Genomic DNA, 17,790 nt, shown 5'->3' with positions numbered 1-17,790 from the left:
CCAAGGTGGGGCTGGCCAGGGACTACCATGTTCCTACAATCACACTGAAAACTGGGACAGTCTGAGGACCTCTACTGTAGCCACCTGGACAAGGACGGGTCACAAGAACAGGTCTTTTCGGACCTCTTTAAGTCTCTGTTAAAATGTCTTTGTGGCTCACAATTCAAATACAGATTATTTCCAATTCAATTACCAATAATCTCTGGTCGGACATTGCTCTCACTGTTTTAAAGAAAGCCATTTCTGTTCTTTTTCTTTCTTTAAATCTAAGTAGAGAGTGCAAAGTGGAAAAAAAAAAAAAAGAAAGAGCTGGGTTTCATGTAAACATTTTTATGTGTTTAATTTTTAAGGCACACAGAGTTTATGTACATCATCTTAATATCTAAAAACACAGAGTTTGCACTAGTAACAAGTGGTAGCCTATTCATTTGCCACATTTAGATGTACCATTATAAAGCTAGACTTGAAAATCTGACCTCAAAACAGACGTGAAACATGCATGATGGTGAATGCTAGATACAACCTCCAAAAATGTAGGGTTAACAAAGAAAGCCCACTGCCCGGTGGCAGCCCCTGCATGACACTGTAGCATCCAGTAAGAGGGAATACAAAGTAGCCACCAGATTATGGATTTTGTTAATCTCACTGGACATTTCTCGCTAAATCCCACAAGAGTTGCTGTTAACACATTTTATTCCTTTAAAAAAAAAAAGTACTTATTTTAAAGAGAGAGAGCACAAGCATGAGGGGGAGAGGGAGAAGGAGAGAGAATCTCAAGCAGACTCCATGCTGGGTGCAGAGCCCAATGCGGGGCTCCATCTCACGACACTGAAATCATGTGACCTGAACCAAAAACAAGAGTCAGACACTCAACTGATTGAGCCACCCAGGTGTCCCACATCTTAGTCTTTTCCAATAAATCACCCATACAGGAAATGCATATCTTTTTAAAAATGAGCTTTTAGCATCAACCACATGCTACAACCAACTGGACAAGAGGGTTTCTATAAGGTGTACGGAAATGTCAAAGGAACGCAGCCTGCTCAAGAATGCTCAGAACCAGAGGGGTCTGGATGAGTATCTACACAGCCTTCCGCACTGTCTCCCATGCCTTCGGTTGGAGCCCAGCAACCCAGCCCACACACCCTACAGATGAGAGGTTGGCTGTAGGGCAAGGTGGTGGGGAAGCCACAGATAAACCAGAAAACCCTTTGAGCCAATGGTTTTCTACTTCCTCCCCAACTTGACTGGTTACCAGAACTACCCAAGAGTAGTCATCACGAATTCAGTCTCCCTGGACTTTCCCGCCTGATCTCAAGGTGACAGGGTAAAAGGCAAGAGAAGCAGCAAGAACCAGGCCAGCCCCACACCACATCACTGCTGAAGAAGTGCAGTGCTGGTTCTGAGGGAGGGTGGCCCTCAGAAGGAATCGAAGTGCACTTGGCTCACATTTCACCACAGGGCAGGATTCTCCAATTTGCAGCTCATGTTGAGCATCCTCGGGTCTCAAGAGAGGGGAGGGAGTGAGAGGCTTCCAAAAGGAAGCTGCAACAAAATGCCATGCGCACTTTCCTCTGCTGCCTGCCCTTGAACCAGAGGCAGCTGGCATCACCAATGTGGTAAAGGCAGAGCGGGGACCTCCCATAGCTCCTGGTCTCCGTGGGCCCTGTGGCTCCCTACAGGTGTGTGGACTCCAGTTCTTCACCTGTGAAACCTGATGGCAAGCATTCTCTAACTCAGCAGTGCTGAATCTTTTCTTTTTTTTTTTTTTTCTGTTTTAGGTCCTCTACAGATGATCATCAAGGCATCACCAACAGGTCCCCTGACCTATTTCATAGGAATGGAGGAGTTGTGCGCAGTGTGAATGTCTGTCGAGAGACTCAGGAAGATGTCCACCAATAAATTATCAGCAATTATCTAGGTGAAGTGAAATTTTAGGTGGTTTCCTTAAATTCTGACATCACTGTAAAATATTGAAATACGCATGTATCATCTTGTGACAACAAAAACAGTATTTTCATTCCGAAAAAAACTTAAGCTACTCTTTTAGAGGAGAAAAATAAGCTGTATGTGATGATTACGAAAACTCTCAGAGACAGACGAATTTTTTAAAAATTGAAGGAGGACGTGAACCCAAGTCTAATTCGCTTTGGAACTTAAAACTGCAAAACACATGCCCTAATATCACGGATTATAGGGTCCGTGAATGCCAAAGAAGTAAATTAAGAAGTCAACTGGACCACTGGCGTGTGTCACAATAGATACTGGTGTTATTCAGATACACAAGTGAGTTGACAAATCACAAGGCCAGGTACCATTTGGTGTTGAGTGGATCGATGATACGGTATTTTTTAAAATATGGGCATTATGGTTCTTGGGAGGAATATAAAGGACGCACTCACAAAGGACACACCTTTGTCATAGCCTAGCTCATACAGCCGAGACATAAGACAGAAATCACGCTGGCTTCACATCATTCTTTTTGCAACATCTGAATATGCATGTTCAATCTCCTGGTCAGCTGGACATGTATTCGTGAATTCATCCCTAGCATAAGCATTGTTCAAGTATCTCCAGATGCCAGTCATTTCAGAAGGAAATTCAAAATCTCTGTATCTCTTGGCCACGATCTGAAAATCAAGAGGAAATAATCAGCAAAGGAAAAACCTACTAATGTAGACTATTAGGTCAGACAGTCCACTCTTTTGAGGCGTGTGATATATTCTCTTTCTCAAGTTCTGATGTATTCTTCCTACAGTCAGTCAGGCTACCCCAAACTGCACTTCAACTTCGCAACAGGAAAGTTCATGAAAATACTGGGCTCAAAACAGTGGTTCCACACAGTCCTGCCCACCAATGTATCCCAGATAGTCCTTGGGATCCACTGTTATGAATTTGGTCTCTACTTCGATGGACTTCTCCTTGTATTGCCCACAGTTTGGGCTTTGTGTGTTCTGCTGCTGTATTGTTTGGTGTCTAAAGATTCATGAAGATATTCAGTTCTGGGATCCCTGGGTGGCGCAGCGGTTTAGCGCCTGCCTTTGGCCCAGGGCGCGATCCTGGAGACCCGGGATCGAATCCCACGTTGGGCTCCCGGTGCGTGGGGCCTGCTTCTCCCTTTGCCTCTCTCTCTCTCTCTCTCTGACTATCATGAATAAATAAAAATAAAAAAAAAAGATATTCAGCTCTGATTGTGTCAGATTCACCGTGAGGTGTTCTCTTTTTCCTACTTGCTGGGCCTCACCTCCTGAAATCCCAGATATCTGTGTCTATTATTCCTACAGATTTCCATCATTCTGTCACTGAAGAGATCATCTCATTGTCAACAAATGGACACAAATCCTTACCTTGTGGATGTGGTGGATGTGAGGACAGGGCACCTGAGGGTGAACATCATGGGAAACACAACAGTGTTTTCCAAAAAAACAGTGTTTTCTTTGGCTAGAGGGGCATCATTGGGGAATTCATCAGAATGGAGGGTATATTCTGTTGGGGACTCTATCAGATTCCTGGGGCTGCTGTCACAAAATACTATAACCCAAGTGGCTTAGGACAACAGAAACTTATTCTCTCACTGTCCAGGAGGCCAGAATTCCAAGATCAAGGTGTCAGCAGGGCACATTCCCTCTGGGAACTCTAGGGAAAGATGTGTTCTCTCCCCCAGCTTCTGGTAGTTCCTTGGTTTGCAGCAGCATAACTGCAGTCCTCCCATGACATTCTCCCTCTGTGGGTCTCTGTGCCCAAATTTCCTTTTTTTATAAGGATACCAGTCCCATTGGATTGGGGGGCCTACCCTACTCCAGTACAACTTCATCTTAAATAATTACATCTACAAAGATCCTATTTCCAAATAAGATCATATTTGGAGGTGTTGGGGATTTGGACTTCAACACATGAATTTGGGGGGATACAATTCATCCCCTAACAGTGACCCAGGGCTACAAAAGTCTGTTCTGGGGCAGCCCTGGTGGCCCAGCAGTTTCGCACCGCCTTCAGCCCAGGGTGTGATCCTGGAGACCCAGGATCGAGTCCCACATCGGGCTCCCTGCATGGAGCCTGCTTCTCCCTCTGCCTGTGTCTCTGCCTCTCTCTCTCTCTCTCTCTCTCTCATGAATAAATAAATAAAATCTTTAAAAATAAAAAAAGGTCTGTTCTGCTTTGTTGCCTCCTGTTGCACTGGTTTCTGGGATGTATGGATGAAGTGAACATGGGACTTAACACAAATTAGAAGATCTTTGGGACCTATTACTCAGATTTTGCAGGCCAGAAGCCATTGATGCAGCAAAAAAAAAATGATGATACAACCGTCAGAAACCCTCCTAAACTGTTTAACATGTCTTACCTGAATTCAACCGTACTGCTATTAGTGTTAAGAATTCTTTCCTTTGGGATCCCTGGGTGGTGCAGCGGTTTGGCGCCTGCCTTTGGCCCAGGGCGCGATCCTGGAGGCCCGGGATCGAATCCCACGTCAGGCTCCCGGTGCATGGAGCCTGCTTCTCCCTCTGCCTATGTCTCTGCCTCTCTCTCTCCCTGTGTGACTATCATAAATAAATTAAAATTTTTTGAAAAAAAAAAAAAGAATTCTTTCCTTTCATTTGCAAAATAAATTTTAAATTTTAACATTTTTTTAAACTTTAAATATGCTTTCATTTAACATTTCTGAGCACATTTATTAAGTGTATGCCTCCTACAGATATAATCTTGTTATTATGGTACATATTCTGAATTTAATACTTTGTTTTCTATCTTTTTCTGCATATTAATGTGTTTGTGTGTGTGTGTGTGTGTGTGTGTGTGTTTCTGGTAATACAGAAGCTATGGTCTATTTTAATTTTTCCCATGGTTTCCAATATAACCTTAAATAATAGAGATTCTCTATTAATTTGTGAAGTTTAGATAATACCTATTTACTCCCGATTATGGCAAATGAGGAAATTAGTACAACTACACTTTTTTTTTCCATTTCTTCTCCTTTATCCTCCTTCCATTAATTGTAAAAACATCCAGGTTTACCATGTTCCGATTCTGTTCTGCAACTATAATTCCCAACATTGTTTAGTCTTTAGTTCTGTCTTTGGATTTAAATAGGTTCTATGTTTATCATCAGCCTTTTATACTATACGCCTTCTCTGTTCCCGGATTCTTATTTTGATGATCATTTTATTACTTCATCACAGAAAAGTCTTATTTTAAAAAATGGCTCAGGAATACTGATTTTCTTAAGACCAGAAGTCCAGGTAAAAACAGCAATTTACCTAGATATGAAATTCTTACATCACACACTGTTTCCTTCGATGCTCTGTAACTATTAAACCACTGTTTCCTGTTTTGTTTTGCTTTTTTTAAGATTTATTTATTTATTTTAGAGGGAAAGCATGTGGTGGGGGAAGAGGAACAGGGAGAGAGATTTAGAGAGAAAGTATGTTGTGGAGGAAGAGAAACAAGGAAAGAGAGAATCTTCAGCATACTCCCTGCCGAGCGTGGAGCCTGATGATGGGCTCAATCCCATGACCCATGAGATCATGGCTTGAGCCCAAATCCAGAGTTGGACACTTAACCGACTGAACCACCCAGGCGTCCTGTTTTCTGGGTTTTAATGTGATGTGGAAACATATGAGGCCAGTCTGAATTTCTTGCCTCCACAGGTGGCTTTACTATTTATTATTATTATTCTATTATTATTATTATTGCTATTATCATTCATATCGTCTGGATGCCCAAAGTGTTCTTTTGATCCTCAAAGTTCAGTAATTTATCAGGTATGTCATAGTGTGTTAATTATTCTGGACTATATTTTTCCAATCATGGCATGTTGTTCAAATTGAAGATTCAGATCTGCCTTTAGTACAAAATAATTTTCCCTCCTTCCTCTCTTTTCTTTTTCCTCTCCTGTTCTCTGGTTCCTGATTATGTACATCTAGGAAATCTCTAATCCCTTTTATCCCTTGGTTCTTCTCCATTCGATTTTGGATGGTGTCCTCAGGCCTGTCCCTCCAGGTCCCTGATGGGACCTGTCTCTGAGCTTTCTCTCAAAAGATCCATGTTCTCTTTCATGTCTTAGAGGCCATAGAGAAGAATCTGACTAGAATGTATTTTCATTTACTGGAGCAATTCATCAGATATGTGCTTCTCGTCTGCCTTTTCCTTTTCTGTTCCTTCTCTTTCTCCTTTTCCCTCTTCTTCTTCTTGATCATCTCCATCCACATACAGGTCCCACTTGGATTCTTTCTGGTTATTAATCTTGTAATGAGGCAGATCTATTGGACTTAACACTTCTTAACAATAGTATGGAGGGCAAAGGGAATGAGACATGGCAGCTGGTAGACCAATTTGGATGTGTTTTGTTTTTAAGATTTTATTTATTTATGAGAGACACAGAGAGAGAGAGGCAGAGACACGGGCAGAGGGAGAAGCAGGTTCCCTACAGGGAGCCCAATGTGGGACTTGATCCCTGTACTGGGATCACGCATTGAGCCAAAGGCAGACACTCAACTGCTGAGCCACCTAGGCGTCCTGACCAATGTGGAAGTTTACCCTCTAACATTCTCTTGCCAAACACTGCTCTATATTCTGTCTCACAGACATATTAGGGTTTAGGTCAGGATCAGAGTCAAGGTTAGGGGTAGGGCATCCTCCATTCTGAGACTCACAGATTAGGCAGGAGGTCACCATGGCTAAAAATGAAGCTCAGGCAGTTCACAGTCTTCCTTTTGCCTGCTTCAGGGAGTGTTCCTTTTCTCCACTCAGCAGCCACAAAGCAGAATGCCACATCCCTTCTCTCCCCCTGCCCTCCCTCCCTGTCCCTACAGATTAGGGGATGGGTGGCAGAATACAAAGATGGTGCCCTGTATGGTTCCTCCTTCAGCTCTCCCTCCCCCAGAGAATCTCAACTCAAAAGTGATCTGTATGGGGCTATTCCCTGCTTCTCTTCTACGGCCCTAGTCCTCAAAAAAGTTTGGGTTGGGCATTTCAGGGCTGAACTATCTACTTTTAGAGAAATCTGAGCTTTGCTGAAGATACAGGGAACCAGGCATTGGCTGTGACACCTCACACTGGAGCAAGTTTCTTAGTTTTTGAATTGGTATTCTGTCCCTTTCTGGTTTTATGAAAGAGGAAGCTTTGCTCTATTTTTTCATATTGTTTTTGCTAGGTTTCAGGAAGGAGAAGAGATTATAAGTTCCTGTAGTCTCTCATCTTTTATCATAAATTCCTTTAGACGGAGTCTCATTTCCCTTCTGAAGGTGCTCCATCCTGAAAGATTATTAAGCTGTTTGGTATTTTGAATGCTCAATGGCTTTGAAGATGTTGCTCTCAGGTCTTATATGAGGGTCTGTTTTATTTTACTCTGAAGTTTACCCCATCTACTAAAATTTTAAATACTCTTTTCTTATAGGAGCTAATCAAGTGGCAATCGATGCTATATGGCTGGGGCACTTCTCTTGCTCTTCCCCAACCTCCGTGTACTTCTGTGATGCTACACTAGTCATGACAATGACTACAACACACCCACTGAAGGGACTAAACCAACTGCAACTACATAAATATCTTGTTGGAAAATGCTACCAAATATAGGAGGTTCCTGTATATGGTGAGTTGAGATACTTTCATTACATTTTAGATATTGAGGAACTGGCAAAGTTATAGAAAAGAACATTCACTTGGGGGCTCAGACACATCTTCAAGGCTTGGATTTCCAGCTGGTATCCCTTGAACACACCAGGAAGAGAGAAGAGAAATGGGACAAGGGTTAGGAAAGGAATCAGAAAGGAAAAAGAAGTGCAGGAACAAAAGGCAAGGCAATGACAGGGAGTAACCAGGGATAGCTGGTAGCCTGTAGGAGCATCAGCACCACAGATTAGGTGAGCCTAATTTGTCAATTCCTTTTTTTAAGGATTTTATTTATTTATTCATGAGAGATACAGAGAGAAAGGCAGAGACATAGGCAGAGGGAGAAGCAGGTGCCCTGCGGGGAACCCAATGCAGGACTTGATCCTCAGATCCCAAGATCACCACCTGAGCCAGAGGCAGACGCTCAACCACTGAGCCACCAAGGTGACCCTAATTTGTCAACTCTAAATACCAATGCTTTATTAGATCACAGGGCCTTGACTTGTACTTACCTGTGTCTTCTCACCCATCTCCCCTAGCCGGTACCCAGAACCTAGGTTTGGATTTGGTGGGGTTTTAATCATCAAGGTGCCCTAGAACAAGGCTAGGGCTTCTTCCTGAGGCCTCCGAGGCTACTGAGGGCCAAGAATATTGCAGTTGTGATAATGATAACAACTAACAGCTGTAAGTGATGTGAAGTCTGGGGGCACTACTGAGAGACAGCTGTAACTCTGCAGTCCAAGTCTAGGGCCATCTACTTTGGAATCCCCCAGAAATCACCCCCAGAAGTTCTGATTTAGCTGACCAGAGGCTGGATCAGGGGATTTATAATTCTAAAAATGCTCCCCAAAAAATTCTTATGCCTACTAATGCCTCCACTGGTCTAGGGAGTCTTTAAATCCTAAAATATATGACCCATGATGCTGACTTCCTGGTCAACTATCTGGGAAGACACGATACCAAATCTGGCAGAGGCCCAGCCAAGGAGCTGCTCCCTAGCTATAGGGGGTCAATATTAAGTGCTAAGAAGACACACCTCTGTCATCCCTACACAGAAGTATTTCCCCTGCCAATCACCAACAACTGACAGAGTTCACATTGCGGTATTTCCAGACTCCATGCATTGTCTCCAAGCCTCGAGTATTAAACGCCAGGTGTAGTCAATGCTGCCTTCATACTGTCTTCACATAACTTTTCTTTCAGCTGTGGGGGTAAGACCTGGAACAAGCAGTGAGGATGGAAGGGGGGGAGGCCAGGTTCCCAAATGCTTCTTGGGACCACCTGAAGAATACCTGAGAATATCCATGTATCTGAGACTTGGGATTTGACCGCCTCAAACAGAAACAAACTGAATTTTTAATTCAAGAATTTGCATTTTAGATTGTTTTGATGTCTGGCCAAAATAAAACAAAGCCCCATTCATGTTTGCAGCACCCGTGGTAGGAAGAACGTCAAACCTTTATAATGTGGAGCTTGGGTAAGAGGTTACAGTCGGCTAACGTGAGCTCATCCCCATCCAGGAACTTCCTTCCAGAAACAGTGATGTCCTCAGTGCTGTAGGCATCAATTTCGTCAGGCAGAGGGCTATTTAAGTAATTATCCAGCTTTTTCAGGGCCTTTAGCAGGTTCTTTTCGTAAACTAGAACACGAAGGCAAAAAATGACTAAGTCACAGGAGTTAGTGTCACCTTTCTCTAGACATGAAGGGAAGGGGTCGATCGCCTTTCTATTCACTCCTGACACATGGCTGGGTCAGCATGAGGGAATTGGAGGGAAGGATGTGGATAATAATTCTGCTGGCTACACAACACTCCTTCTTGAACTCATCCACTCATTCAAAAATATTTATGGGAAGCCCATAATGAAGTAAAGACTGGCAGAAGTGTTATTGAAACCGATTCTCATGGTGCAGCAGGGAATTCCTGGTGGGGATTCTTTTGCCCCTAAAAATGTTCTTTTCTGGGCTCCCAACCTCTAGAAGCACTCGATCTCCTGAAACCCATGTGCAGATTCACCATTAAAGGTACTTCTTCCTTATTTCTAGATATAGGTCCCTACCCCTGGGGAAATTAGAACTCCCAGGATCTTAGAAGAAGCCACACCAGAGGCTGAATAAGGGGTAATCTGCGTGGAACAGTGGACAGAAAGACAACAGGTACTCACTCTCATTTGCATCCTTCTTGGTGTTTTTTATAAATGCGGAGAATTTGGCAAACACATCATTTCCTGCAGAGTTAGATTCTGGATGTTGGGTCCCCAGCTTAGGGTACCTTGAAAGATTCAGAATTGGAGTATCACGGATGAGCAATGTTTGAGTTGGGCTAATAGAAGTGGTGGGAGGGCGGACACGTCTGTCTCTGAGTGGATATAAAAGTGAAAATTTCCCCCTTGAATGTTTTCCTAATCTTTGTACTCTTCAAGCTTCGGAAGCAACAGTCCAGGGAGAAAGCCCTTGCTGTTCTCGTCCTGGCACAGCTCAGACCTCCCTGGTCTTAGTTCCCTTCCAAGAAAACTGAAGGTGGTGGACTAGAAGGCACTCTGCGACATCGCAGGCTCACATGCACTCCTTAGCTTCCAGCAGTGGACCTAAGAGATGGCCAACCCATGCGCCATCGACCCACCTCCTCCCCACTTCCTGCCGTCAAACCGTAATTGCCAAACTGCAGGTGCAAAGCAGAGAGACCCAGGCCTACCATCACTCAAGGCTTCTAATCTCGCTCTGTGTTTTCTGCGGGACACCGCAGTACGGCTAAGGAAGTAAGTACCGTGGCCACAGAAGACCAAATACACGAAGCCAGGAGCTTTCAAATGGTCTGTGAAGGGGGAAAACTGACAGGTTGTGAATGCTGGTTTGAGGAGGCCTACCTTGGGGGAGCTAACTTCTCCTCTAAGAACTCCTCGATCTTATTCACATCCGTCTTGACTTCGCCATCAAAAGTCATAAAGGGAGGGTTTGTCCCAGGAGCCAGATTCTGCAGGTCTGCGGGTTTCCTGGGTGGGAGCGAACAGCAGCTTCTGTAAACGGCTGCCAAGGTTTGCATTCATTTCCCAAGCTTAGCCGTGTCCTCCCCAGTTTACGAGGAGCAACCCCTGACAACTTCAAAGGCGACCGTGGGTTTACAAAATGTCCTACTGACAACGAAAGTGTGGTTCTTCTCCAGATACGGAAGTGAGAAGGCTAACTGTCCCCGGTGTCATCGCAGGAGAGCTGCTCACCCAGGCTTTGGAGCGGTTCTCAGCTGACCAGTAACTGGGGGAGCAGGTTCCTTATGATGCCCCCGACGCCTCCCTGGTCGTGTCTGATCCAATCCTGTAATTACTGATGAGCCCAGACTTGAGCTTCAGTTCAGAGTCCTGACCGAGGGTGGTTGTGCCATGAGATCGGCCGTGGGTCCTAGGAGTGTGTGTGTGTGTGCACACGGGACTGTGCCTGAGTTTTGAATGTGTGAGTGCACGGTGTGTTATGTGAGTGTTGGGGGTGTATGGGTAGGAGTGTGGGGTGTGGGTGTGAGTGTGGGGTGTGGGTATGAGTATGGGGTGTGGGTGTGAGTATGAGCTGGGCGTGGCTGTGGCTGTGAGTATGGGTGTGGGTGTCGGGGTGGGAGTGGGCCAGGAATCAAGGACAGTTACTTCAATAATGCAGAAACCCCATCTTACCTCTTCAGGTCCACCGTTGTCACATTAAATATGACGCCCTTTAGCCAGAGAATCATGAAAAGGCGCTGGGAGAAGGGGCAGTTCCCAATACTCTCACCATCATACCCGGCCTAGGTGGAAAAAGGAACCTTCATCAGAGCCAGTCTCACGATGATGGGTGTCAGTGCCCACCACGCGCAGGCACAAAACCATGACAAATCTGTGTTCGTGATCATGATACCCACCTGGGGCCATTTCACTGAGCCACTCAGCCCCGCCGGGGTGACGGTGGGGGAAGCACACGGAGGGGCTGCACCGAGCATCTCCTTCCTCCTTGCCACCACTCACCACTTCCTGCCACACTGGGCCTCTGCGTGACACCGCGCACAGGGAAAGAGCGGCAAGTGCCTTTGTTACCAAAGGCACAGAAGAAACATATGCTCTTTCCCTCCCTCTGTCTCTCAATCCTCTCCAGAAGCAACACGCCTCTCTCCGGGATGAGCAGGCTTGCAAACGCTCTGGCCGACTCTCCCACCGAGACACCATCCCTCACGCTCTCTGCAGTGCTTGTCTGCAGAATGACAGGGGTGCCTTATGTGTGTTCTAGATCCCTGGACACTATAAAACTTTGATTCCCCTCATCCGATTCATGGGGTGGCAGAAAGATGGGGAGCATTCGTCCTGAGAAGATGGATTATTGCACAGTTGGTGTTGAGGGTGGGGAGGCTCCTCGCTGGTGACCCAAAGTGGGTCACATCCACCCACACCTCTCCCAGACCTAGACAGACACGTACTAAATATATGTCCTTCTCATGGGCTCATGGCAGAGGGGAAAGGCAGGTGATGGGGAAGAGGGGAGCGGTGGGGCTACCCAACCCCTAGGAAATGGAGCAGTAGACTCAAGGCCAACAAAGGAAGTTCCAAAACACTTCTTTCTCCTGCCATCTTGCCCCCAAACCACATGTCTCTGACAAGCTCCTGGTGCTACTAGAATGCTGCTGGAAAGGCAAAGGTGGCTTGGTTGTGCCCCTCACATCTCCATACTGCAAGCCCCACACGCAGCCAGGCCTGAGTGACGGACACACAGCCACAATTAATCCGTGAAGTCCAATCCTACCACACATAGCCAAGAAAAGCTGGAGAGGAAAGCACCATGTCGGTAACCTGGCAGGAAGTGAGCTGCTGGCTTGGGAATTGAAGAAAGGGAGAAAGAGATGCCACGAAGACTGGACCTTCAGCGAGGTAGTGTTCTCTAAGTCACCTGGAGGGTTTGTTAATGATAAGGTATCCCTGGAAATTAAGAGGGTAAGAGACCCCCAGTTTTTAAAAGCCTCGAACAGCCTTTTAACAAAAGACAAAATCCACACGGCCGATAAGCACATGAAAATGTTCCCAACTTCTTTAGGCAGCGGAGCAGCGCAAATTAAAACCACAAAGAGATACCGCTGCACACCTCCCAGAACGGCTAAAACGAAAAGGTCTGACGATACTAAGTGTGGACAAGAACGCAGAGCAACCGAACTGCCATTCACTGTTAGTCGAGTGCAAGTGGCACACCTGCTTTGGAGAAGTGTTCGGCAGTGAGCTACGAAGTGCAGCGTAAACCCTACAACACGGCAATTCCACTCCCAACAGGAGGGAGCGCTGATGGGCACGAGAGAGACACACAGCAATGTTCTTAGTAGCTCTGGTATAATAGTCAAGACCTGGAAACAACCCAGATACCATCAAGAGTAGGAAGAGTAGAGAAGTTGTAGTATATCCATACAATCGGATGCTACGCTGCCACAGGGGAAAAATAGTTATCACCATAAGCAACAAATGTGGATGCCTCCCACGAGAGAAAGAAACCAGGCTCATAGGAGTTCAGACACAGGCAAACCTCTCTAGGTGATGGGAGTCAGAAGAACAGCTGTCCCTGGAAGCCGGGTGTTATCTGGGAAGGATGGGAGGGAGGCTTCTTGGCAATAGAAATGTTCTAGATCTTGATCTCCATGGGGGTGACATGGATACATTGAAGTGGCAGGGTCTTATGTTTGCGTTACTCGACTGCATGACTGACTCTAAAGAAAAAAGTGGGCAGCCTGGATGGCTCAGCGGTTTAGGGCCACCTTCAGCCCAGGGCGTAATCCTCAAGACCCGGGATCGAGTCCCACATCAGGCTCCCTGCATGGAGCCTGCTTCTCCCTCTGCCTGTGTCTCTGCCTCTCTCTCTCTCTCTCTCTGTGTGTCTCTCATGAATGAATGAATGAATGAATAAATAAATAAATAAATAAATAAATAAATAAATAAATAAATAAATAAAATTTTTAAAAAATAAAAAAATAAAGTAAAAATATGAATTGAAAAATCGCAGAGTTGGATTCAGGAAGTCTTGCCTGGGACCCAGGGATATGAATTTTTAAGAAGCTCTTCCAAGGCGAGGTCATGCTGGTGGACAGAGATCCATGAAGGTGGACCTATTGCACATCGAGAGGCTCCAGCCAACTTAGGGAACTGGATTCAGGGTCCCGGAAGCTCCGGGCCCTTGCAGAGCACCAGGCCGCCCCCTCCAAATCTCCCTCCCCCTCAGGCAGATGCATGAGGGGGGAAGGGGCTGAGGATTTCCCCCAGCTGGAGTCTGAAGCCCCCGGGAGCTGGAGGGGTGGGGAGGTGGACAGGCAGGACGGCCCCCCACCGAGTGGTCCTTACAACTCCCCTGCACAGGGGACCCGGGACAGCACCCTGCTTGGCCGCCTGAGGCGATTCCCTGCCTCAAGGTCCAGCCTCCTCAAGGCCATTCTGAAGGCTGCCCAGGTCCTCCTCAGTCTGCTCTGGAGCAAGAAGAGCAGAGTGAGGGGCACCTGGGTGGCTCCGTGGTTGGCCTGCCTTCAGCTCAGGGTGTGATCCCGGGTCCTGGGATCGAGTCCTGCATCCGGCTCCCTGCAGGGAGCCTGCTTCTCTCTCATTTGTGTCTCTGCCTCTCTCTCTCTAAGTCTCTCATGAATAAATAAATAAAATCTTCAAGAAGAAGGAGGAGGAGGAGGAGGAGGAGAGCAGAGTGAGTTATATAAAACTCCCAGCCGCTGGCTGCAAGGACCCCTCTTAAATCACGCTGCTCTCTTAACCACTGCAGGTGTGGGCAGCAGCAGGCCAAGAAGAGGGCGGCGGGGACATGAAAGCACAGGGACGGAAAGCCACATATTTGGGCCAGTCCTGACTTGTTTGAAGCTTCGAGACTTCTTATTTTCAGAGTGGTTACAATAAGCACCGTAAAGTCTAAGATAAGTTCTGCACAGCGGGGCCAGTGTCTCCTTTCTCCGTCTCCCTGGTCTCCTCACAGCCTTGGGGATCCTCATTCTGCATGCGGCCCCATCGGCCCCTCAGCCTGTGCGTCTCTGCCATCCTTTGGGGGGCATCAACGAAGCCCATTTTTTAAAAATTATTATTCATTTATTCATGAGAGACACAGAAAGAGAGGCAGAGACACAGGCAGAGGGAGAAGCAGGCTCCATGCAGGGACCCCGATGCGGGACTCGATCCTAGGACCCCAGGATCACGCCCTGAGCCGAAGGCAGATGCTCAACCACTGAGCCCCCCTGGCGCCCCGACACAGCCCATCTTGACAAAGAGCTCCGTGTCTGGGAAGGGGCCTATGAGCACCAGGCCGCCCTCTGCCCCGGCATCTGCAGAGGAATCACCGGGCCGGGGCTCGCCTGGCTCCCTCCCTCTGGCAGCCTCCGGCGCAGGCCCGCATTTTCCCCCTGCGACTGCTGTCCCCGCCACCTCCTAAATCCCGGCAGCTCCTTCTCCAGGAAGAAGAACACGGTTAGGAGCAATACAGTCTTTAAAAGTAAAACCTGGGCAGCCCTGGGTGGCTCAGCGGTTTGGTGCCATCTTCAGCTCAGGGCGTGATCCTGGAGTCCTGGGATCGAGTCCCGTGTCGGGCTCCCTGCATGGAGCCTGCTTCTCCCTCTGCCTGTGTCTCTGCCTCTCTCTGTGTGTCTCTCATGAATAAATAAGTAAAATCTTAAAAAAAAAAATAAAGTAAAACCTGCCTTTGTCACCCAGCTCTGCAGACACAGACACTGGGTAACCAGGCTCCTTTCTGGAACAGCCGGGGACAGAGACAGGTGGCCACAGGGTGGAGCAGTGATGGACAGCCAGGACTGCGCTGGCCCCCCGCGGCCCCCACCCCGGGCTGCTGCAGGCCAGCAGGGCTCGCGGGCCGGGGGCTGGCAGGCGTTCTAGAGAACCGCTCTCTTCTAGACAATCAGCCAGCTGCTGTGGCTGCCGATAAGCAGCATTTCCAGCCGCGGTGTCGCCTCTTTTTTTTTTTAATTTTTTTTTTTTTGGTGTTCAATTTGCCAACATATAGAATAACACCCAGTGCTCATCCTGCCAAGTGCCCCCCTCAGTGCCTGTCACCCAGTGACCCCCACCCCCGCCCTCCTCCCCTTCCACCACCCCTAGTTCGTTTCCCAGAGTTAGGAGTCTTCATGTTCTGTCTCCCTTTCTGATATTTCCCACTCATTTTTTCTCCTTTCCCCTTTATTCCCTTTCACTATTTTTTATATTCCCCAAATGAATGAGACCATATAATGTTTGTCCTTCTCCGATTGACTTACTTCACTCAGCATAAGACCCTCCAGGTCCATCCACGTTGAAGCAAATGGTGGGTATTTGTCGTTTCTAATGGCTGAGGAATATTCCATCGTATACATAAACCACATCTTCTTTATCCATTCATCTTTCTATGGACACCGAGGCTCCTTCCACAGTTTGGCTATCGTGGCCATTGCTGCTAGAAACATCGGGGTGCAGGTGTCCCGGCATTTCATTGCATCTGTATCTTTGGGGTAAATCCCCAGCAGTGCAATTGCTGGGTCGTAGGGCAGGTCTATTTTTAACTCTTTGAGGAACCTCCACACAGTTTTCCAGAGTGGCTGCACCAGGTCACATTCCCACCAACAGTGTAAGAGGCTTTCTCCGCATCCTCTCCAACATCTGTGGTTTCCTGTCTTGTTAATTTTCCCCATTCTCACTGGTGTGAGGTGGGATCTCATTGTGGTTTTGATTTGTATTTCCCTGATGGCCAGTGATGCAGAGCATTTTCTCGTGTGCATGTTGGCCACGTCTATGTCTTCCTCTGTGAGATTTCTCTTCATGTCTTTTGCCCGTTTCATGATTGGATCATTTGTTTCTCTGCTGTTGAGTTTGATAAGTTCTTTATAGATCTTGGAAACTAGCCCTTTATCTAATATGTTATTTGCAAATCTCTTCTCCCATTCTGTAGGGTGTCTTGTAGTTTTGTTGACTGTTTCTTTTGCTGTGCAGAAGCTTCTTATCTTGATGATGTCGCCTCGTCTTAAGTGGCTCTGAAAACACCTTCCAGCCTCGGTCTGCGGTCAACGAGGGGGTCACCAGAGCGCGGTGGGAGTGCCCGGGACGCCTTGCTGCCTTGGTTGCTTTAATGTGCTTCAGAGCCGGGACACGCCAGCAAAAATAGAGGCGGAGATAGGGCGTCTCCACAGCCCAGGGTTGACACTACTGGGAGGGTATGGTCTTGGTCATGTTCACTAACCAGACAGGATGATGGATAAATATGCACACGGGAGGAGTGAATAACCGACCCCATCACCATAATCGAGATGTTTTATGGTACCAAGTTTTATCTTCCGTTGCTGAGAATTCTCTCGGGCTAATTACACTCTGGGCTAAAATTTCTCAGCAGCGTTTCTAACCCCCGGTGGGGTGGGGGGTGGATTTTTGTATTTATGTTACATTTTGTATTTATGTATAGATTTCTGATAAAATCAGATTAAGCGGTGTGAGAGATCAGGGTGTCTTGTTTCTAGTAAAGACGCAGATGCTCGGATAACCCAGAACTGGGTGTCTGCCTTCCAAACGCGACTTTTCCGGGTGCCCGTGATGGTAATTCTCCAAAGGAAAACGTGAATGCCTCTGACATGCTCCGAGACATTCCCTTTGCCAGTGGGAGCAGCTGCGGCCTTGCGGGGCTATGGTTCTGCGGGTCCTGGCCTGCGCCCACCTCCTCCACGCAGAGCCCCCCAGGGGCCGAAGGGACCCCCTGTGGCAGAGGCTGGCATCCCTCCTCCCCGCAGGCCTCTTCGAACCAGCCCCTCTCCCACCTATCCTGGGCACACCTAACGTCATTCAGAATTTGTGGGGGAGATAGTTGTTTTTTTTTTTTCCACTGCTTTCACTGCTTTTTGCTTCAAGCAAATAACCTCTCCAGGGCTGTGCTAAGATTACAGGGAAGGGGCCCTACCCGCACCCCCACCCCACCTGCCACTAAAATGCCTCCTCCCTGCCAGTGCCTTTGGGGGACCACACGGACTCCTGGCATCCCGGTCCAGATCTGACACTGGGGTGACGACCCCCTCGAGGCATTCTTGGCAGCTCCTCAGCACCCCACTCTCTCCTCTCCACCAGAGCAGGCCACACACCCGCCACCTTGATTCTCCAACTATCTGGCTCTACCATCTGTCTAGAAAATTCTATGTGAGCCTCAACGTTAAAACACATTCTGGGGGATCCCTGGGTG

At 47.3% G+C, this 17,790-nt stretch overlaps 1 protein-coding gene across 7 annotated transcripts in view; it reads right to left on the bottom strand.

The window, feature by feature from the left end:
- Nucleotides 1-314: 314 nt before the first annotated feature.
- The window catches only part of LOC140621613 (chloride intracellular channel protein 6), a 99,912-nt gene continuing 82,436 nt past the window's right edge, over nt 315-17,790 (bottom strand). For 6 of the 7 annotated variants that reach the window (XM_072806863.1, XM_072806862.1, XM_072806861.1 and 3 more), the window contains 5 exons: nt 11,265-11,374; nt 10,473-10,598; nt 9,771-9,877; nt 9,066-9,247; nt 315-2,630 (listed from right to left, as the gene is read on the bottom strand). In XM_072806863.1, coding sequence (XP_072662964.1) covers nt 2,469-2,630; nt 9,066-9,247; nt 9,771-9,877; nt 10,473-10,598; nt 11,265-11,374 — 687 coding nt within the window. In that variant the 3' untranslated portion in view covers nt 315-2,468. Of the gene's footprint in view, nt 2,631-9,065; nt 9,248-9,770; nt 9,878-10,472; nt 10,599-11,264; nt 11,375-11,488; nt 11,621-17,790 lie in introns of those variants that run through there. The other variant, XM_072806864.1, reaches the window with a different exon arrangement.

The sequence above is a fragment of the Canis lupus genome, chromosome 30, assembly GCF_048164855.1.
Source record: "Canis lupus baileyi chromosome 30, mCanLup2.hap1, whole genome shotgun sequence".
NCBI lineage: Eukaryota > Metazoa > Chordata > Mammalia > Carnivora > Canidae > Canis > Canis lupus.
The sequence above is the reverse complement of the archived record's forward strand: the minus strand, read 5'-3'. Positions and strand labels throughout refer to the sequence as shown.